This window comes from Corvus cornix, chromosome 5 (assembly GCF_000738735.6).
Source record: "Corvus cornix cornix isolate S_Up_H32 chromosome 5, ASM73873v5, whole genome shotgun sequence".
Taxonomy (NCBI): Eukaryota; Metazoa; Chordata; class Aves; order Passeriformes; family Corvidae; genus Corvus; species Corvus cornix.
In genome coordinates, this window is record NC_046335.1 from 52,519,340 (window position 1) to 52,542,930 (window position 23,591).

At 40.6% G+C, this 23,591-nt stretch overlaps 1 protein-coding gene across 2 annotated transcripts in view; it reads left to right on the forward strand.

The window, feature by feature from the left end:
• The first annotated feature begins 8,897 nt into the window (after nucleotides 1–8,897).
• IPO7 (importin 7) overlaps nucleotides 8,898–23,591 on the forward strand; it is a 35,058-nt gene continuing 20,364 nt past the window's right edge. For both annotated transcript variants that reach the window (XM_039552401.1, XM_039552402.1), the window contains exons 1-6: nucleotides 8,898–9,112; nucleotides 17,652–17,733; nucleotides 19,319–19,472; nucleotides 19,822–19,980; nucleotides 22,476–22,632; nucleotides 23,285–23,374. In XM_039552401.1, the coding sequence (XP_039408335.1) occupies nucleotides 9,029–9,112; nucleotides 17,652–17,733; nucleotides 19,319–19,472; nucleotides 19,822–19,980; nucleotides 22,476–22,632; nucleotides 23,285–23,374 (726 nt within the window). In that variant the 5' untranslated portion in view covers nucleotides 8,898–9,028. The remainder of the gene's footprint in view (nucleotides 9,113–17,651; nucleotides 17,734–19,318; nucleotides 19,473–19,821; nucleotides 19,981–22,475; nucleotides 22,633–23,284; nucleotides 23,375–23,591) is intronic.

Consider the following 23,591-nt stretch of genomic DNA (forward strand, 5'->3'; position numbering starts at 1 on the left):
AAGTGTCAGACGCTTGAGTAAGACATTATTAACTAATATGCTGTAATCATTTCTGAAAGAGCAAGACTAATATAGAGAAAATAAAAGGAGTCCCCAGGAAGACTGGTAAGTGATTTTATAAGAACTACAAGAAGCTCGTATGCCATTATTCTGTAGAAATCCTTACTGTAGCTGAACCAGCATTTTTTTGTGTGGAATTACTTGCTGTACTGGTGATACACTATCATCCAAATGCTTTAATAAACTTTAACCTTGGTTTGGCTGTAGCAATTAATTATTTTATCTTGTCAACCCAGCAGAAACATGAATGAAAACTCATTTCACATTCTGAAGTGAGGAATCCTTTCTGCACAGAAAAGGTCAGGGAGTGGAACACCAGGATGCTGGCAAGCAGGAGCCAAGGATTATGAGGAGTGCCCAAGAGGAAGCTGACACAGCTCCTTGCTATCCTGAGAACATGATGTTGTCTTGCATGCATCATTCATGTACCTTCCAAAGGTGAAATGAGGTGCAAGTACTTTCCACCTTGTTACACAAAACACCTGGAAAAGACACGGACTCTTGTTCAAAGACATGGGCACTGGCAATATATTTCTTGTGTTTCCTGCCTTGCCTTGCTGCTGCAGGTGCTGGAACTTTAATCCAGCTGTTGGCTACCGAGAGCCTGGAAGCCATAGGAGTGTGGATTTGTGAGCAGCTACTCCTGCTGTTCTACCTGTTGTTCTACATAAACAATTAGTGGTGCACCCACAGTCACCAGGAAACACAGATGTGTGTGCACAGCCAAAGTAATATCAATTTCATTGCTTGTTTTCACATCTGTATTTCTTTAGCAATTTACACACAGATCAGCATAAGTCCTATGTTTGCACATCCCAGCATTATGACTGCTTTTGTTAAATTGGAAAATACAGGTATTTAAAACAATATAGCCAAATAGAAAACATATTAAAACCTTTTGGACAGCAATACTGAAGTGTAAAGCTTTGCAAGGAATAAATAGAATTTATAGCACTCCTAATAGAAGTGCCAACCAGATAACATCTAAGATACAAGTAAAAAAAGAAAATTAAGGTGATTTCTTATAAAAAATGTGGGTTTAACACCCTCAAATTCTGTTATTTATCTTCAGCTAGGAAATCCCCATACTTGTCAACCCTAATTTTGTTATTTTTGACTCTTTTAACATAAGCAGCTATCTAAGGCTTATGATCTATAAAAGCATTTCTAATAGCAAAGTATTTTCATGAAAAAGTAAGGTAGTTTCATGAAATGTTATTTATTTTAAAAACATGTATCAAAAGCTGTGGTTCACTTAGTGAGTCAGGAATCAAACAGAAAAGCATGTTTCTTTTAGTGCTTGTAAATAAACTTTCCAGTTGCTGCTCACAAACTCTGTATGTCACCTCAGTTTTTCTCCCAGTGAGCTGTGAGCACTTCCATGCGTGCCCTTGGGTCTTTCTTTGATGCCTGCCTTTACTAAGCTTCCTCTTGAGCAGAGAATTCACCCTGCCCCAGTCGGTCTCCTCTCTTTGCAGTCAGACCCAAGAAACACACTTGGCTCTGTAGCTCCAATTCTTCACCTCAGCTTTATATTCTGTAAAGCAACCAAAGTGGTTTTACATTTTTCCTGCATAAAAGTCTCCTATCTATCTGCTCCCCCTGCATTACACAGAAATCAGTAACTTTACTCTCTGAGTACTTTGCTTTGTCTCCTCAAGTTTAGAAGGACAGAGGGAAAGGCAGATGAGAAAAGACGGAAAATTAAGAGAAAGGAATAATGTACCATGCCAACACAACCAAAAAGTGTTTTCTTTTTTATAATAAATCTATAATAAATCCCAAATGTACAGTTAAGATTGTGGTCATCACTAGAGGTCAATCACTTTTACTGATCTGAAATGCTTCACAGGTTCCCGAGAAGCCATGCTGGCACACTTCCCAAACACAGGTGTGTCCTGGAGGGAACTGCCTGGAGTTGTGTGGACTGGAACGAGTTCACAGACTGAATACTGTGTTACTAGATTACTGAAATTCTCAATGTGTGTTTGTAGTTCCTTGCATATGAAAAGCCCTCCCTAGGTGCTGAGATTTTATTCGGTGTGAATTTTTAATATAATAAAATCCTAGTCCTGTTCTACTGTACTCATTGTTATTTAATTTAAATGGGAACAGGATAGGATTATAAAGATTAAAATTATTCTAAACCAGACTAACTTGAAGTCTCTGTCTTATTAAATAAAATTAAATATTATAGCTTGATAAATGTACATATAGCTTGCATAAGCCTCACTTGCACACATATTTAATTATACAACTGAAGTTATAGCTTAAATATACTTTTTCACTCTTTGGAAGTTTTAGAAATTTTTTCCTGTTCCCCAATTTGAGTATTTTCAGAACTCTTTCTGAACAATTCCAGTTAATTGTTTCATCTTGGCTGAAAAAACGTCATTAGAAAACTTGTGTTTTAAAAATCAGCATCTGCTTGAACACTACTAACTCATAGATACACAACCCTTATACTTAAATTTTCTTTAAATTTGCTTTCTCAAAATGTAAAGTCAGCATTACATTGGATTCACAGCTGTCCATTTGAGGAACAATCATAAAAGAAATAAGCCTGGGGTCCTATGTAAGGAACAGTAAGGAAAGGACATACTTGTTTCCTTGCAAAAATAAAATAAACCAACTCCCATACTGCATATAAAGAGATATTATTGGAAAACACTGTGATCACAGGCATTATTCTGAGGTCACACTGTAATTCTGTGATCCTCAGCACGAGTTTTCATTTCACAATAGTATAACCAATTCCATTGATGCCTTTGTAACTTCTGTGCCTATGCACCTGTATCAAAAATGTAAAAAAAAAGCATGAACTGTGAGTGTCATCTTAGTGCCACAAATACCAGTTGCTGTCTCCTGCTTATCTCTCCAGGGTGTCACCAATCCACCATTCTGCAGCTCTGTAAGTGGCATTTTCCCTCAGGGACATGAAATATAAATATACAGGGTGGAAAACAGAGCAAGAGGGAGGAGGAGGAGGTGAACAGGTTACAGACACTCTTGCTTCACTGTCTGTCACACAGGGCCTGAAGCAGGTTGTGGGCTGCATTAGCTGGACTTCCACATAGTGCAAACCAAGCCTTCAGGAGCAGATAGATCTAACCTGACAGCAAACAGCAAAACCCAAAACATCGTGCAGTTCACCGTCACATTATCTAGTCCAACATCCTGTTCAAGTTTTATGCACCTCTTTTCTATTAAAGCACTAATCTTGTTGGTTTGACTGAAGCACAGCTTGTGTTTTCACTAAAACATATCTTCTAGAACTGCATCCAGTCTCACTTGGGAAAAAGAAAGTACCAATTAGTGCCACTGGGAATTTTTTCAGTGATTCTCTAGTTTCACCTGTTAGACATTTGTTCCTCTTACAACTTTATTCACTACAGAGCTGTTCAGTACCCACTATTGTCTTCCTGATCTTTCTCTTTTTCTTCACCTTGCTGTCCAGAGTTAACTGATAAAATGATGAGGAAGTCCTGCATCGTTGAAGAGATGTTTATTAAGACATCCAGTTTTTCTGATCTTCGAAGAATCACACATCAGAGATTTTTTTATTTTCTGGTTTTGTTTGTTTGTTGAGGTGTTTTTAATTTTTTAAATAAATCATCGGTGTAAAAGCCCTGTGAAAGCTCTAAGAACGCTCTGTCTCCTTGGCATTTACTCAGGACCTTAATATCCCTGGCTCTATTACAGAGACTGTTTCTTTGCAGCTTCATCTCAGTGTTGCTACTCCTGCTGTTCCTCTTGCAGGCACTTCCACCAGCTAATGGCCAAATCTTGTTTTCAGCATCTGTCCCCTGGGAAACCTGTTTGGATATGGGGTTTAGCATCTGCTCAAGCCTTGCCATCTGGCTGGAGGGGGTGGGGATGGCTCCTGGGGTTTTTGGCAGGGTGTAGCTCATGGCTACATAAAGGAGCATAGTGCCTTCCTCGCTGAACGAAATTCTGAAGAAATTTCAGCAAAGTTCTCCATAGGGGTGAAGCCAACTCCCAGATGACTAAAGGGGATTAAAGGGAGCCGTGAAACCATGGCTCGGGCATGCAATGGCATCCTGCTCCCTTGCTAGAGCCAGCCCCAGAGCAGGGACTCTGCAAGGAACCACCCTTACTCTGCCTGCTAAATCCCTGTTTCACCTCAACACAATTGTAGTGACAAACAGCAACCAAGACTCCCCACAACTTTTGTCTTAAACATAACTGGACATTTAAAGTAGATCTCACACAGATGAAGAGAATAAACTCTTAATCTCAAATAACTTTTGGGGGTATTTCATGCATTGTAATTTGTAAATACCTAAAAACCACAAATGCTGGTGTTATTCTCTGGCAATGGAAGATCCATCTCTCCCCACCAGAGGGAGGGACAAACCACTTCCCCACTCCCCCTCTTCAAACCTCTGGTTTCAACTCAAAGATTGTGCTAAGTCTTCTACCACAACATCCTGCTGGGAGCTCATGCCAACCTTCATGCCCATGGTATCCCTGATGATCCTTCCAATCTTTCATTTTCTGTTCTTCTATGTGTAACTTCACATTTGCCTCTGCTAAAGTGCATTTCTGGTTCTTTTTCAGGTTACCATCTCATCTCATCCACATAGGATTGTTTTGCTAATCTTATGTCATTCTCACAATTATCTGCAGGGATTTTTGTATTTATTTCAAAACTGCCTAAAGTATCAAATAGAGTCTGCTAGTGGTATCAACAGAAATCCAGTAGAAATTGACCCCTTAAATAATCACTCTTCACGTACCACCTTTTAACTGAAAATTGTAATTTAGCCAGTTCTCAATCCCCTTCAATATGTGATCAGGGTCATAGCCTAGTACGATCTTTTAAAGCAAAGAAACATACTTATTCTGTACCATTTCCCCAGCCAAACCAGAGAACTCCTCAAACAATCACCTTTGTTTGATGATTTTACACCAAAATATGTTGACTATCACATTTCATTTCGTAGTTTCATATTTTAATCCCATTTCAGCTTTTTTTAAAATTAATATAAATAGTTATTTCCAAACTTTGCACATCAGCACAGTATTTCTGTGCATACCTTTTTCTTCCTGTTGCCATCTTTGATTTAGCAAAAGTAGCTTCACGATAGCTTTGGGTGCTGGTGATTCATCCACTCACTCCTGTCCAAACTCCCTTTGGATCTGTAGGACTGGTTAAGTACCTTCATGTGCAAGTATTTTTTTCCAAATCCTGGGCTGACATTTGGAATGCTGTTGATGCAGGAATACACTCTGCATAGCTGGAGTCAATTGGGCTGCTGTCAAATCTGTTCCAGCACAGAACAGCTGACAGCAGCATTTATTAGTTACTGTCTTTGGGGGGTTTTTTGAATACATAGATGGCATAAAAAGTTGTGCACAGTTCTTTAGCAACGTCTGGTGAATGCACCCAAACTCGGTGATCTTTGATAGCTGTGCTCTCTCCTTATACACCATTCCTGGCTTTTCACTGACAGTAGAGAGAATGGTACCCCAGAAAGGCACACAGGCTAAGCAGCGCTCCACAGTCAGCTCCAAGGAGCACATTATTAAAGCTGACAAGTACTGTCTTTGCTATTGTTCCAGCTTTCCAGGGAAAGTACATGACTGCTAACCCCAAGACAGACAGTGTATGAGAGCACACCTTCAGGAGTAATTGAGACTGATTTGCATCCAATGTTTGAGGCCTGTGCAATACCACAGCTGCCCTTTCCGAGATAATTTGAGCGGCTCCGTTCTCCCACAGCAGCCTGAGGTTGTCTATAGGCATCCCTACACAACAGAGAACAGTACTGGGCAGCTAATCCCTGCAGCACGTACACATTTGTTTCCTGGTCTGAGACCAAGAATTTGATGAGGTTATCTGGCTAAAGGACATACTTCTTTCCAATGTTAACTCTTGAGATTTGAAATTTGACCGCAAAATTAGATTTTCCTATCAACTCATCTGCTGCATCTTGCAAGATATTTATTCATGTCCCCCTTGTTTGTTAAACAGGTTTGGCCAAAGTCCTCACTAATTTCTGTGCTGTGCTGGGTGGGCTTAATGTCTCTTTTGTCCTGCTAATACTCTTCAAACAAAGCGACAGAAGTGGGTATATTTATTTAATCTTGACAAAATTTCAGTGTTAAGGATGCCACAGCTCACCAGTCCCCTGTAATTTGAAGTCAGTTGCCGTCTGTTAGGTTGCTCCACTCAAACTGCTGGTGTGGCAGTTTTCTTCCACCTTTACTCTTTCGTCTCTCTCTAACACTAAATTACCCACAGCAAATGTAATCCACCAACAAATTGTTCAGATTTGTGATAAATTCTTTTTTAACCTCTTGGATGTTTCCTCTTAAATTGGGCTTCCTGTCTACATGAAATGTCCATCTTGACTGAATCCTGCATTTATTGTTTTCTGTGAGTCATTTATGTAATTACTCCTGCTGTGAAGTTAACAATTGTTACTACTTCTGGGCAAGAAAAGATGCAAATACAAATGTCCTGGACAATGCAAACATTCCTGGACATACAAGGTTTTCTTTTTCAGAGTACTCAGGGTGGACAATTGCTTACACATTCTTTTGCATGACTTTTTTTTGGCCTCCTCACTTTTGAATCCAAATAGGAACAGCTCTGGCACAAGCTTCCAGAGCAACAGCACCTTTGCTGACAATAGCTCACATCCCATTGTGCTTGTCTTTGCAGCATTTCACATCTGTACACCTGACACTGAGCATTATGCATGTCATGAGCCCTCTGTCCTTTGAAGTACTTATTTTTATTCTTAGAGAAGATATATTCTGCTTTGTAAGTTGTTAGATCAGCTTAGCACCTAAGTTCTCCCTGGCTGGAGGCATTATTGCTTTGCTCCTTTGATACAAAGAGCATTGAGATTTGATCTTGTTATCTGTGCTGTGACACAAAAGCAGGGAAAAGACTTTGTTGTAGCATTTTGTAATGCTATTGAATCTACAGTATTTCACCTTTTTTTTTTTTTTTTAACGTTTTGGGCAACATCTAGAACGGGAGTATGACTGCAGATCTGGTCAACTTATAAAAGAACAGCATATGACATCATGTCCCAAAATTATGCCACGTTGCCACTTGGGTCATCTGGGCCATATGTCTCCTGTGCTTACTTAGAAAGGCAGACATTCATTGCTGCTTCACAGTTCAGTTTCATAAATCAGTTGCTAATTTTCACACTTGTAATAAGAAAAAGCTACCTAGGGTAAATAATTTTTGGTTTTTAGCATTATGTAAAAAACAAAAAAAAAACACCAACAAGCCAGTAGCAAGAGAAACTGAGAAATCCAGGTTTTAGTCCAGTGACAATCATGGAAAAAATACTAATTTGGAAAAATTATGTACAAAAGCAAGTCTGTTATGCTGTTCCATATATGCAAAGACACTCTAGATAAGCCTAGACTTCCTGAAACTTAAGTTTAACATAACTGTAAAGAGATAGTGCACTTTATCAACTTCCTAAATTGTATCACTTTTAAATTTTGTTATTTTCTGTATTTGCATATCTGCTTTTCTCTTTCATATGGGCCTTCATTTCAGTCATTCCAGGATGAGGTGTTTGTGAAAATTTTTTCTTGATGGTGTGATCTGACTGTTCAATAAATTCCTCTCACAAAAATAACTCCCAAAATTTCAAGTAAGTACATCACTGCACGCTGTCCCCTAAATGAAGGCATGAGAGTTAATGAATGACTGTATACTGCCAATTAAATTTTACAACTCACTAACTTATAAATAGCATTGCTCATTTTACCATGACATACTTCAGTGCTCAAATGCTCGTAGGATGAAGCCTACTGAAGTGACTTACAGAGGACCAAGTTAAGCAGTTCAGTTCTGACTCTGTGACTGAGCCAAGGCCTCCAGAATCATTGAATCATGGAATCGTCATGGTTGGAAGAGACGTTCAGGACCATCCCATCCAACCACCAGCCCAGCACTGCCCTTGTAACCCCTAAACCACTAACCCATATCATCCAGCTCCAGCTTCAGATGCCTCTTGAACCTGGGCAACCATCCCGACAGTGAAAACTTTTTTTCCAACATCTCATCTGAATTTCCCCTGTCTCAGCTTAAGGCCATTTCCTCAGATCCTCTGCAGGCACAGCAGGAGTGACCGGCCCTCACCTGGCTTTCTTCCTCCCTTTCAGGGAGTTGCAGAGAGTGATGAGATCCCTCCTGAGCCTCCTCTCCTCCAGGCTAAACACCCCCAGCTCCCTCAGCGACTCTTCTTAACACACGTTTCCTAGACCTTTCACGAGCGACAGCTCTGCTTATATTGATTTTCTGACAAAACTTTGACACATCTTCGCGATTTTTGTTCTCTTCTTTTTTTCACCACCACCCTAAACCCAGCACGGCGGGCACCCGCGCAAAAGCAAACCCATGCCTCCACGACCCCTCCTTCCTCTCTGAGCCGCACCAGTTTCTCCGAAAACGGGGCGCGGACGCGGGAGGGATTTCCAAGGGAGGCACTTCCGCTACACCAATGGATCCCTCAGAACCGGCCGAGGAGTTCGGTTCAGAGCGGAGCCGCGGCTCCCGCGACGCCGCCGTTCGAGCGGGGCCGCAGCTCCCGAGGCGGCTTCTGCCGGCCGGCACCGCACACCCCGCCCGCTCCGGGTGGCTGGTACGGCCGGTCGTGACCGGAGCGCATCTCCCCGGGGATCGGTGCCCGGCCGTGCCCCTCCACATCTCCCGGGGCGTCGGTGCCCAGCCGTGCCCCGAGCGCGTCTCCCCGGCGCCGGGGACTGCATCTCCCGCGGCGCCCCGCGGCGGGGCGGGGCGGGGCCGTGCGGCGGAAGGGGCGCCGCTGCCGTCGGCGGCGGGGGCAGCTCTATCCGGGCCCTTGGCGCTCTCCCTTCCTTTCGCGCCGGCGGCCGCTGGAGGCGGCGGGTCCATGTGCGCTCGGCGCGGCCCCGGCCCCTGCCCTCCGCCCCCCGTACTGCCCCCGCCATGGACCCCAGCGGCATCATCGAGGCCCTGCGCGGCACCATGGACCCGGCGCTGCGCGAAGCCGCCGAACGGCAGCTCAACGAGGTGAGGGCGCCGCCGGGCCTGGGCCGGGGCCGCGGCGCTGGGGAGCGGGGCCGGGGCCGGCCCTTGGGAGGGGGAGCGGGGCGGGGGCGGAGAGGGTCCCCTCGGCTCCTCGGGCCGTCCACCCGCGGCCGCGGCCCCTTCCCGCCGGCCGCGTCCCGGCGGCCGCAGGCCGGGCCCGGCGCGCATTGTCCCCGCACATGGCAGCGGGGCCGGGCCAGGCCGGGCGGGGCTGCTGGGGCGGGGGGGCAGCGGCAGAAAGCGGCCGAGGCCCCCGTGCCTCTCCCAGCGCTACCAAATTGCCTCCTTTGTCTCCGTGCTCAGCCGGGAAAAGGGTGATCCGCTGAGGGGGCTTTAAAACCGCCCTCGGTGGCTCAGGCTGGACATCAGCCGTGCCTGGGACCATCTAAAGGACATCAGTCTTTGGATGTTGAAAGCACTAATTTGTCTTCAGGGAAGGAGGTAGCAAGAGCCCCATCGCTTCGCAGGCAGTGCAGCCTGTAAAAGTGGCCTGGGCTGAGTTCAGAATCAAATCTGGTGGCTTGGGCTGAGTTGGGATTCAGATCTGGCAGCCTGGCGGTGTTTTATGTTCCAGATCCTGTGGGCTCCGGGTTCAGCAGGGCTGCCGAGGTAGGTGCGCTCCCTGGGTGTATACGGACACGTGTCCAAGGGACGGGGGCAGACACGGTTCCCATCCCAGGTGTGTCATCCGCTTAGACTGCACTCACCTGCCAGGCTGGGATGTAAAACCCCAGCAGATCCTAGTTCCACGGATTTCAATTTTGGAAGAAGATTATATTTTTGTTCTACTTAGCTGCACCTCGTAGGTGAAAACTTTATTAATGAGACACAGCCACGGGGCTTGTAGACATTTGGAGAACAGAAGTGCTTTAGTGTTTGGCCCAGAGAAAAGGTGATGTCTTGATGGAGGAAGTGAAGGATAAGCCTCTGTGGCAGCTCTTGTGGTGGCTTTTTCCACAAACATTTTTCCTTGTTGCTCTTAAGCAGACTTTGGGCCTGACAATACTCATGTAATGCAACAGATGTTCAGCAGAGCTTAGGTAAAGGTGGGCCAAATGTTCTGCTGGCAGTGGAGAAAATTTCGAAAACTAAAGGTATAGCTTCTCAGAAAATAAAAAAGTGTAATTAAGACCTATTCCTGCATGTTATTTAATAAGCAAATGGCAAATAAATATTAGGTACATTTGAAATAGATAGCTGTAAAACTATCAAATGATTAATTGAGACTTGTATAAAGTAATTGCCTGTCTTTTCCATGTACTCTGTTAAAAAGTATGTTAGTGTTTGTTACTTAAATCAAAAATGCAAAAAATGTGATGGCCTATAAAGACAGTAATATCTATGAAATCTTGAACTGGCCCCAAAATGCAATTTTTTTTTGTGTTCAATGGATGTCAATACTTATATACAGTAACTTGCTTAAAATCTGTTTTAGTTATTTTCTGCAGGTATTGAGCTGCTGAAGGTGCAGGGAATTGCGTTCACTGCCAGTCGGGGTCTTCAGCAAATGGCAAACCCTTGCAGGAAGGATTGTGCTCGCTGGCCACTGGCTTTTGTTCTCACTTTGGAATCAAAACCCTGTGGTCTATCGTGTACTACACAAGTGCTAAATTGGCATAAAATCTGAATATTTGTCCCCCTTTAAAAACTCCAGATATTATTGAACCAGCGTGTAAGAATTCTTTGTTGTGGGAAATGGAGCATCACTAATCTTTCACAGATATTTTGTGATAAAACTATATGCTAAACCAGAAGTCTGCAAGCACTTACACATACATGCAGCTTTAGTCACATGCGTGGTCTTGGTTTTACTTAGGTTTATTGAAGTCAATTATGCATTTTCTTGCAGTATGCTGGTCTAAATTTGTCGAATATTAGAGCAATTCTGTTACCAGTTAATACTTAATTACAGGTATGGGGGTCTCCTTCTTTCTAAAAATGACATTACAACAGCAGTGAACACTGTTCTTGCATATGGCCAGGCTACACTGGTGTTTTTATAGCTTAATAGTTGTCCTTGGTTGACCTTTTAGTTTACCCTTAGTTTGTTAGAAGTGCCTCTGTTGAGCTGATGAGACTGGCTTTCAGCAGAATGGTCACTTTACCTTACCAGAAAAGACCATGCATCGGTCAGTAATTGATATTCCTGATTAGTGGAAGAGATATCTAAGTAGCTAAGAGTTAACCAGGTATTTAGATCTGTCTTCACCATATCCTGTCAGTCAACAAAGTTTCTACTGAGAGGAGAAGGGAACTGGGATGTATGATTCTTGATTTGTCCAGACTCTATTATTTTTCCTTTGACCTTGGCCAAGTCATGAATTATTCTATGCTTTATTTCTCCTTTCACTAAGTTTTTATCAGGCTATATTGCCTGCACATAAGAGGCTGTGAGAACTTCCAGAGTTGAGATAATGGTAAAAAGCAAGTATTTTGGTCTCTTTGGCTTTACTTTTCTCACTCTGAAAAGAAGTTATAGGGAATGAGGTCACTGGCTTTTGTGTCTGAGAATTTTTAGTTGATGAGGTACCCTGAGCTGTTCACCCATCTCTGTCCCTGTCTCGCAGGGGAAAGCTGCGTTTTACCAGGACTTAGAACCAGACTCTTCAAGTAAGCTACTGGAGAACAGCAGGAACACATTGCTGCCTTTTGAAATAATCTTTGTGCTTCATGTATAAAGTGTTTTTCAGAAATTGTGATGAAAATAGGTATTTTTAACTATGCAGCTATGGAATGACACTCTGAAAATAATACACAATGTTGTTTCATCTTTTAATATCAACATAGTTATAAAGGTGAAGTTGCTAGATAATACTTTCAGGTTTTTTCTTTGTAATTCCAGGGAATTTATAACTTCACTGTGATGTATGTCTTGTAAGTCTCTGAGATTAACCTTGGTGTGTGAGCTATTAAGATATTTTTTTAGACTAACAACCCAATTTTTGTCTAACAATGTTTAGGGGGGAAAAAGTGCAATCCCCCGTAACTCATCATTTTTTGTAAGTCAGAGCTCAACAGAGTTTGTTTAGGAAAACATCCTGATGCTCTACTGGAAAGCGACTTTCAGAAGTTACACTTAAGTTTTTTCATGTTCTAATATGAGTGACACAGAAAGGATGAAAAGGAAATCTTGTTGGCTGGCCACCATCACCACTGGTTTAATGGTGCAGTAGGGCCTAGTTCAGTGCATTTCACTGCCTGCTTAATAGCCACAAATGTCAGAAGGATGGTATGATTAAATTAAAAAATTGGACTCTTAGCTGCTGAGAGTTTAGGAGTGAAAGGTTGTCAAAGGGAAAGAAGCAAGTTGCTTCTTACATGGTGTCTTTCAGACAAGACTTGCCAAATGCTGGAGTTCTATGGATACTTTGGGCTAGGTGTTTATAGTGTTACCTCCAGTGTGTATTTTTTTTAACCTTTTGTGACACGGTCTGTATGTGTAACATCTACAGCTCTATATTGTAGTGTAAGAAAAAGAACAGAGCATGAGTTTCTTGGCTTTGATTATCAGATCACAGGGTCTCTTTTGAAGTTGCTAGGGTGACATTTTACCCAAAGTACTTCGTTACTTTCACTTCCCTCATCTTCCATCTATATATTCTAGCGCGTCCTAGATGAGGGATGCTTTGGGAAACGGTGTTTTAAACTGTGTGTGCCAAGGCTGGTCCAACACCAGGAATCCCCTTGGGGGCAGTAAGGAACCGAGGGAGTCCTGGCTCCACTAGGAAGAAGTTTCCTTCTTGGTGCAAGTTGCCCAGCACAAGGTAAAATGTGAGCGGAAAGGGCCACTTGCCACTTTCTCATGACTTAGCAGAAAGTTCCTGTGTGTGCTTAGCAAGCCTCTGCTAGGAGCACACTGCTTTTTCCTCAGCCAGCAGTAGAGCAAATAGTCCTCCAAACTTGCAGACAGTATTGTGATAAAAGGAGCATCAGGGATGTTTGCAGGAACTGTAAGTGTATGTGTATCTTTTGTGGGCATTAAACTAGGTTTGCATATTGGTTGTAGCTGCCTAAGAGGTGGCAGAACTGGCTTGCAAAAACCTGAGGTCAGAATGACTTCCACACCTGCTGAGTTCTTATAAAAGAATTAAAAGAGTGCTACAGGGCAGTTTGCTGATTCAGCGTGGCCTTCCAGCTCCTGACCTTACCTTTCTATAAGAAAAGTTTCATCTCAGTGTAATAGTTATGTGCACCCAGTCCTGCTATGGCTAAGATCAAAAATTGCATGTGGGTTTTTTTTCCCCAAAAATGGAATGGAGGAGAAGCATTGAATTCTTATTTTTTTCATCTACTTTATTTTTAAAATGTTAGCCTTTATTCACATGTATGCTACTTTGAATAGCTATATAAATAACCTAGGGTTCTAGTTTAGCAGCATGTAGTAAGTGTTGCTCATCTGTTGTGCTTTTTTGGGCAACAGTAAAGGAGGTGCCTATTGTAGTTTGTTTGTTATGGTATGTCAGGTTCCTGATGTCTGAAGAGAATGCATGGAGATCTTTTTACCCAAGATGAAACTTGTTTTTATCATTTAGAGGCATGCAGGCTTTGTGTGAGAGATGAATATTCCAGCATTAAAGATGAATGTAACTTACTGCAGTGAGTATCATTACTGGAGGAAAAGTGCTTTTCCACATTGTAATTAACTATTCATAGTTCACATGCCATGAACTGGTCTCTTCAATGTTAAGTTTGAACTTCTTTCCTCTTTTGGATTATGTAGCTGGTATGACACTTTTCTCAAAAGTCTCTTTTAGCACATGTCTAACAAAGCAACCCTGCTAGGAGAAGCTGCAATGAACTGTGCAAAAAGATTGTATGTTCTGGAGCAGTGATTGATACTAACAGACAGTGGTGCGAGGTTTGTGGTCTGATAGAACACATTCCTCAGCTAGCCGGGCTGCATAGCAAAGATTGCTCTTGGGAAAAGCCCCTGAATTCTTTGGCTCTTAGACAGCAAAGTCATACCAGTGACATGGCATGTTGGACCTTTTGTAAGGGGGAAGGACTTGAGATGAGTTTTGGTTTTGTTTTTCTTTAAATGCTGAGTTAAGTGTAGGAAGACTGACTTCTGTGACAGAACTATTTTTAAAAAAATAGTGTTGTTCTCTAAATTTAGTATTTACTTTTAAATGGTGTTTGTAAACAAGGAACAAGAGAATAAAAGTAAAAATTTTACCAAGTCAAAACTTTAAAGTCTTAGAAATTCTCTGTTCTTAGTGTAGTTTATAGTAGGTGATAGCGACTCTTGTGAAATCCTGATTTTAGTTCAAAAATGTACCTAAAATAGGTGTGGTTTTCAGTGTGGTTGTTTTCTTTAGCAGTGCAGTCAGTGAAGAGGAGCATGCTGTCCTGAGAGGCAGCAGCCCTCTTGGGGGACTAAAATTATTAAAGATGGAAGTAGCTGAAATAGATGTGGGTTCAGTATTTTTTAATGACGTGGATATAAAAAGGCACCAAGGCGCTGTCTTATTTTAGGTTCAGTTGTTTTTGTCCCAAGTGCCAGTGAAACACTTGGTGCTCTTTTTAAAAGTGAAGCAGAGCAAGGGAGCATGTGAGAGGTGACTGTAGTACCTGGAGTTTTCTTTGAGCATTCAGTACACTCTTGTCTTCATGGAACTGTCCTTACTCATCCCAACATTTCAGTTTCTCTGGAATCACCTTCCTTTCAGTGGCTTGGGAAGGAGGTCATTGCGAAGAGCTTGGAAGTCCTTTATATTCCATACAGAATGCATAGAAGTGTTAATGTAGCTCTGTGTGAATGTAGGTATTAACTGAGAGGATTAAGAGCAGACTATGATTGGCAAGTACAAGGTATTTTACTTGTATTAAAAGCACAGATTATATCTCGGCTGAGTCTGCTTTGAACCGCTAAAGGTGATAAAGTAGCTCATCCTCATGGTTGGTTGGAGTCTGATGCTTCAGATGCTAATAAGGATGATACTTGGAAGATTTTAGAAAAACCAAACAGATAATGGTGTAGATGTTTTGGTTCTGTCCCTTAAAGCTTGCTATAGTTCAAAGAATCCAGTGAAAATATATTAATCCCACATACTAATGGAATTGATATTTCTAGGGAGCTTCTGTAGCCTGCTATAGGCACAGGCTCAGTCCTGTCCTTGTATATGAACAAAACATTCTTTGGTATTTTATTAAATTTCAGTATATGGCAGTTTTATACACTGCTGTCTATTTTCTGTTTCTTTGAAGACATAAGATTTTAAAATTTAATTTCTTTTGGTTTTCCCGTTAGCTCCTTAGTAGCTCTTAAGCAATTTCCATATTTGTTGCTGAAACTGATGGTTTTTATTGCAAGAATAGCGGTCATTTATCATGGGAAAGGGAAAGTAATCCCTCATTTTTAAAATTATAGAATTAAATGCTTTTGACTTCGCAAACTGCAGGTTTTCACTATAGGAAAGATATCTGTTAAGCATATAGCCCTTGTGGAAAGACATCAGTTTGCACTTTTAAGTCCATTTTATGCAGACTAATATGACCTTATTTGTAGGTGAGTTAAAGGTTATTGAAACTGAAAGCTTTCTTCAGGTTCATAACTCGTTAAATACAGGAGCACTTCCGCTGACATTAATGTTAAGCATAGATCTGAGTGCTGTGCTGAATTAGGGTCTGATGTCATTCGGAATGTGCTGCAGGACTCTGTGTGTCTATTAATGCTCCTTAAGAAAAGGAGGAACTTAACGGACCTGGACCTGTAGGAGAAATCAAACCCAACTAGTAAATTTTATTTTAAATTTATTTGTTCAACCATTACTTGGCAGTTGAAGACAGTCGCTCTTCTTATTTTTTTCATTTGAAAGTGTATTTGCTTCTTGAGGACTTGAGGGATTATCACAGGGACACGGGTCAGCAGGACGTGTGCTCATATTGCAGTGTCAGTTACTCCCAGTCCCAAATCACACTCTACAAATAAACATTTCAGTGGGACCAGATGCTCCTGGGTGCTCTGCAGCCTGTAGAGTTTTAGTGCACAGGATGAATGTGTACAACAATGTTTTAACATTTTGGACAGATTCTTAAGTCAAATTTGTTCTACATTTGAAGTCTGAAATTACAGGAGATAGAAAACAAGCTACGCTATTCAAATCTGTATTTGAGTAGCAGTGTCATGTCCCAGGCTGTCCCTTTTACAGTTGTTTATACTGGAACCTATTGGAGATACTTGCTCAGGAAAATTAAAGTTGGAGAGAAGATTCTGGTACTGTAGGAGTGAGCTGAGCAGTGTTACACACTTAGGAGGAATCTTGATATCAAGGGCTTTTGGTCCTACTGAAAGAATGAAAGGATAATTTATGATTATTTCTCTTTATGATAATGAAGTTGCTGCAGTATCTGAGACAGCCATTTGGTTTTGATAAATAGTGTAATTTTGATGGTTTTCAAAGTAGCAAGTGGGTAAGAGGTGTTTTCCTACATGTTAAATTATGTGGACCTGTGCAGTTGTCTTTGATAGAGGAACTGCAAAGAACATAGGAAACAACATTGCCATGTAAGTGAAGATAAAGCAGAAGAGCAAAGCTGTTCGGAAGTTGGATGAGGTAGATCAGGACTTGTCCAACAGAACATCTCTAAGGATGAGATCCCACAGCCGTTGTGGATAAGTGTTCCAGGCCTTGGCCTCCCTTGTGAATTTTTTTTCCCATGCATAAAATAGGGATTTCCCACTGTAACTCATCCCTATGGAGTCTTCACCTTGAGGAAAATTATGTTGGGTTTCAGTTAAGTTTTGAAGGATTGCAATTCACTCTTCCCAGCAAAGTCAATGTATCATCTCAAGTTCTTGATGCTTGGGAAAGGCAGGTAAAGGGTGTTGTAGTAATGTTAAGGTTTGTTTCCTCATTGAAAATACAATCCAGTCCTTAATGTATCAGTGACAGTTCTCATTATTGTAAGAAAAAACATGTTTTGTGGTTTTTATAAGTGAACTCCTGCAAATCTTTGGGAAGCTGTTACTCTGCAGATGTGTCTCCATTTGGATCTCCCTGCTGTTGCTTTGCTGTTGTGTAGTTCTGTGGACAGCTGCTGCAGTAGCCCATCAGTGGTCCCTTGAAACTGGTTTTTCAGAAAGATGAAGTAGGAGTTGGGCTTAGTTTTAAAACGTAGTTCCCATCTGTTTCTTAGCTTATTGTATAATGGACTCATACCTTGCTAAAGGTCACTGTAAACTTGCTGCACTTGGGTTTTTTGGGCTGCTCAGGTGCTTCAAGTGTTTGTTCTGAATGGGGAGCATGTTTGGTCACTGTGGAAGGCTGATTCCTGCAGCCTATTCAGTGATTTTTTCAATTTTGTTACATTAAATGGTAGGGTTTTTCCTCCCCCTTGCTGTCTTCAAAATACAGTGAGCACAAAACTTTGGAATGCTTTGGCTGATTAGCTGACTCCTGTGCAAATGGCTGAATTGCTGGTATTCTACTGACTGCATTACATCATTATAAAGATATTGTAAAACTTAATGAGACTATTCTAAAACTTAACTCTTTTTTTTTTTTTCCCCTCTCCATAGGCTCATAAGTCAGTGAACTTTGTTTCAACTCTGCTTCAGATCACTATGTCCGAGCAACTGGATTTACCAGTGAGACAGGCAGGCAAGTTTTCAAATACTTTTTTCGTTGTATTTACTCTAGTGGTGCATACACACAATGCAGATACTGTCAAAGAATTCTAATGGTTTTAATATCAAGCACTCAAAAGTTGGGAGTTGCTCAAATTACAGTCATCATGAGCTATTACCTGGCACCATACTCTGAGCAAGGGAGACAGAAAGAAAAGGTGTGTCTGGCTCTTGAATGATTCTTCCCATTTATCTCTAGTGAACATTCCTTGGGGAAGCAGAATGGTTTCTGATGCTGGGACACTTGGTCCAAGGAGGTAATTTAAACTTGTACTGTGAGCACTAATGTTTCTAAACATACTAAGTGGAAGAAAACAAGTTATATCTTTTGGAACCATGCTTATTTGCACATGAGCTATCAGTAAAATTGGATGTTGATTATTGACAGCTCCAAACATCACCTTAAAGCTGCTCTAATACTTGATAGAGGTTTTTAGTACAATATTTCAATGGGTTTTCTGACTTGTCAGGAGGGTGTGATCTAGACTGCTTATTTGGACCTTCCATGTAGTGGACTACTCCAAGCTGTAGCCTAAACTTAACATGCATTTTTATCTTACTGCTTGAGGGGGTACCATTCAAATGATGACACAAAAAGGTTACTGCTTTACGAGTATAACATGCAAAAAGAAGTTTGAAAACAACCTCTGAAATTTCACCCTCCTCCACGTAAGCCAATTAAACCCCAAAGCATCCTGTGGAGAGTGGGGATGGCTCATTCAAGGCACAGCTTACAAACAGTGTGTGTTTGCACAGCAATTAATGATAAATCACTCTGAGGGCTGGCTGAAGTCTCTATCACTTCAGTCTTGTAGTAATCTGCTGAGTGTTTTTTGACCTCTGCAGACACTTTTAGAAAGCCTGTGGTTTCTGAATCTTCAAAAGGTGCATATGAAATTTAGGTAGAGAAGTTGCTTTATGGACTTGTGTGTAGAATTAGATTAACAGTAACTTTGTTACCAGTTTGCCCTTTGAGATTTCCTGTTGCATGTTGTAAGTACTTCTAAGTGCAGTAATTTATATTCTGCCACACAGTTTGGATTTGGTTGTCAAATGGTAAATGCAGAGTTTGTTCCAGCAGCCTGATTGCTACAAATTACTCTGGCCCATAACCTGGGTATAAAGGAGCTCTGTTTCTCCAGGATTCATTCCTGTATGACAAACTTAATTAGATTTTTTTTTTGCTTGCAAGGGATGTTTTAAGTCATCATTGGTATTGATCAGCTTTTCTTTTTCAGTTTTAATGAAAATATTGAGAAAATCATTTGAAAGGATTTTTCAGAAGTGTGTTGCTGAATAGTTCCACAACTGCTTACTGGAATCACAGATAAAAGCAATACCTTTAGTATTTTTATATTAAATGGATGAAAGAGTATCATATAGTGAATTATCAGGTTAATAATTTGCATGGTTTATATATTTTGATTCTCCTACTTAGGAAGGGCCAATGATTTAGTAATTTGGGTCAGTTTTGTTCTAAAAAAACATTTGCTTGGAAGATGTGTGTTTGTTTTGTTCTTTGAATGGCTGTCAGCTGATTTGCCACTTTTGTTTCACAGGGGTTATCTACTTGAAAAATATGATAACCCAGTATTGGCCAGACCGTGAAAGTGCTCCAGGAGAGATCGCACCTTACTCCATCCCAGAGGAAGATAGACACTGTATCCGTGAGAACATTGTAGAAGCCATTATCCACTCTCCTGAGCTGATCAGGTGCACAGTTTTAGCCTCTGCATGAATTGCCTGTGGATTCTGACTGCTGGGTTTCTTTCTTTTTTTATTTTTCCCCCAGCTAAGATCACCCACATGCTAAGCATCATTGTCATACACTGTGTATCCTAAACATAGAATTAATGTAGATGGAAAAACAGTTTTCAGCTTGTGTAGCATGTAGAAATTTGAAGTTCCTTAAATGGAGAATATTAAGCAGAAACTACAGAACCTAAACCTTCTAAACAAAAAGGAAGTCTACATATGGACAGTATTTGCTGTTTCAACACTAGAAGAATATTATTAAAATAATAGTAGTAACTTATTTAATTGTTGTGCTTTTGATTTCCAGAGTACAGCTTACTACTTGCATTCACCACATTATCAAGTATGATTATCCGAGTCGTTGGACTGCAGTTGTGGAAAAAATTGGATTTTATCTCCAGTCTGACAATAGTGCTTGTTGGCTTGGAATTCTTCTCTGTCTTTATCAACTTGTGAAAAACTATGAGTAAGTTCTTTCTGGTCTTCCTCCATATAAACCAGCAGAATTAATATATTGGTGTGTATTTTTTTGTACTCTGTGTGTATCTTGTAACCATATAGAATTGTCTGTGGGACTGCACAAAGGTGATGGAAATGTCATTTTAGGAAGTGTTCTTGAATACTTGCTATGCAGATGCTGGCTCGTGTATCTTTTCCACTAAAAAAATGACAGAAATAATGCTTCTAAAAGTCTAAATTCAGAAAAAAAGAGGGTGTTTTAAAACCTTAATGTGGTAGTTGTTTTTTATGGATTGATGGCAGTAAGAAAGTCTGCTCAAAAACATGACTTTTGCAAGAACTTATTATTTAAATCAGGTTTAAACTTTTAAACAATTTTTACTCTAATACTTGGTGACAGTAACCACAGAAGGGTTTCAGAGTGTGAAATCTGGAATGCTGGGAGGCTCAGAATTAGTTAACTGACTTTGCTGTGATCCCTTGAGTAGCCTCATCCAACCTATCAGGATACTTTTATCAAAGCCCACTGTATTCCTACAAGCAAGGCATGGGGCTGGAATACCTGTGAGTGTTCCTGGCTCTGTATCTGTGTTATGTCAGAGCTTTAAAGTTGAGGTTGCATTTTAAGCAGCTGTGTGGAGCTTGGCTGCTGCTGCCATCCATGAAGCACATTTGGGCTGGGTCAGAGAAAAGGACAATCCTGGAGTCAGGGAACTGCAGCAGTGGGACTGATGGAATCTGCAACTTACTTTTTCAAAGCATTGGAATGCATAACATTTCTGTTTCAGGTACTTGTCTTAAAACGTTGCATGGAAAAATTTCCATCTAATTTCATGAATTTTATGTCAATCAGTGTAAAACAGTGAATGTCAGTTTCTCAAAAATACTTTTACAGGAATGCCATAAAGATCTTTGTAATCCCATGTGGGAATTTTCTTAGTGGCTGAAAATTGCAAGTCCTGCTAGGAAAGGAAAGCAAAAAATTTCTTACTTGACTTACAGCTTAAACATTTTTAACTAAATATGCTGCAGAGATCTGTGAGCTACAAGTCAAGCAGTGTTCGTTCGCTGGTAGTGAATTATGGTGATAGAAACCCATGTTTAGGGATCTGAGCACAGCCATTGTGTGATAAGGTAACAGGTGTGTCTGTAGTCTCAGCTGATCAAACACTTCAGCTGAGGCCAGGAACTGCTCCTGCTTGCTCAGCTTTCTGGTGAACTCAACAAGGGTGAGTTTCATGTCACAAATCATGTAGGAATATGCACATTTCAGTGTGTTTCAGTCAGGTTAGTGGGACGGGAATCTCTGTAATGTTATGACTTTGATCAAGTTTTTACTGCTTGAGTTGTAGGAATATTTAAGTATTGAAATTTTTTTTCTTAACATGGTACATAAATATCTTTGAGCTTTTCACATTTTTTTTTCTTTGAATTCAACCAGCAAGATCAAATGGCTGCTCTTTGCTTAGTCATTTTTTCTTGTCTTTTTCAATTTTTTGTGATATAGAAACTGAATTTTCCTGAGCAACATTTAATCTTAATGATTATGTTTCTGGTTTAGAAAATGCATGAAAACTGTATTATTGAACTGGATTTTGGAGCTCAGTGTTTTGTAGTAGTTTTTACAGAACATGCCATCTGGCAGCAGATTGAGTAGTCTTTATCTTGTTATATTCTGAAAATTGCCACTGTTTAGGAAGCTGAGTACTGATATTTAATATTAGTGAAAAGTCTACAAAAAATGTGTTTAAAAAACAAACTGAAACCAAACGAAAGCTCAATCTTCTAACCCAAAAAATTTTCCACAGGAGTCCAAGACTATGACAAGTATTGATTGCTTAATCAAGAGATAAATGTACAATCATAAAATGATACTTTACCTTGTTATTGTCATCACCAGTATGGACAAGATCATGTTCTGCTGTGATAACTCCTGAGTCAATAAGGAGTTTCTTGTGTACAAGTTAAAAGTTGGGGCAAAGATTTCAAAACGTGCTTTCGTTTCCTTTCAGGAATTTTGAACTGTTTTAGAAAGGAAATGGAGCCTTGTTTTCAGCATGGGCAAACTGGTGGGCTGTCCCCAGCACAGGAGGTCTGAGGCACTATTTCGAGGGTGGTTCCAGTTGAAGCCTGCTCAGAGTCTGCCCCATAGCCTCGAATCCCCACCTTCTCTATCAGATTGTTAGCTTTGGGCAAATTAAATGCCGAGATGTGAGACATCAGTGGCAGGCTGTGAGAGACTTCTCACTTTACCCAGTGTCAGTGAAGCAATCTAGCTTCTGCAAATATTTTGGTAAATTGTGAAGTCTGATTAATGTATTTCTCATCTGTAACACTATATGGCTATGGCTTTATTTCAGAACTGGCTACGGGGTGTTTTTAAGTCATAGGTTGTTACAAGCTGTCATATAACCTCCTTGGGCCTACACTGGGGCAAGGTGAGTTTTCTCAATTTAAAGCTACCTGAAAGAACTACAAAACTGGTTTTGTTCTTCTCTAAAGGTACAAGAAACCAGAGGAGCGGAGTCCTTTGATAGCTGCAATGCAACATTTTCTGCCAGTCCTGAAGGATAGCTTCATTCAGCTCTTGAATGATCCATCAGACCAGTCTGTCCTCATCCAGAAACAGATCTTCAAAATATTTTATGCCCTTGTCCAGGTAAAAACCTTTGTTTTTCCTTACTTTGTACTTACTTACTGTTTTTTTTACTTCAGCAATAATTTAAAGTAAAGCATCATGCTTTTCTTTAAAATAGTGAATGACAGAAATATTACAATATTAGATTACATCTGAATCATTTTCCCTACTACTCAGCTCCATGAATCACAAGTTTCTGATTGTCTTGTGCTTTTACTTTTGTACAGTGCTATTCCTGGTTGGCATTAGATAAAACTTACACATGCCATCCTCTAAGGTAGAGTGTTTGCTGGAAAACCAGTTAGAAAATGAGTTTTCTAAGGACAGATTGTGGAGGCCAGCCTACAGAGAATTACCAGGGTAAATATAGCAGCTTGGAATGAAACTGCTGTTAAATGCTTCAGAAATTAGAGTAACATCCATTTAAGTAGCATTTTAGCATTGCATAAGCACAATGAATTGGAGCAAAGACCTCTGGCACCTTTGAGGATATTTAGGCTATAGATTAGATTGTGTTAAGTTCTTTAGCCTTGCTTTTGAGGTAAATTGCTAATCTTTCATGGTAGCTAAGTGCAGGCAAAGATTTGAAAGCTGAAATTCAAATTGTAGAAGTAACATAAATTTATTATAAAGCAATTCAAAAATAATTTCCCCTTTTGCTTTTTTTGACAAGTACACATTACCTTTGGAGTTGATAAATCAGCAAAACCTGACTGAGTGGATAGAAATCCTGAAGACTGTTGTCGATAGAGATGTACCAGCTGTAAGTGGCTTTTGGCTATTTATGCCTTTAAGCTTAAGTATTTTTCATTCATTAGAATGTTCAACAGTTTAATTTTTTATTTCTGCATGCTCTTCTCTCTACAGATGCCAAGAAAATAATTTTTAAAAATATTTGGCTAAATGGGGAATTTTAAACAGACTAAACAAATTTTGAAAATATGTAGCTTGTATGGGAGTTCTGTTGTTTTCAAATTATA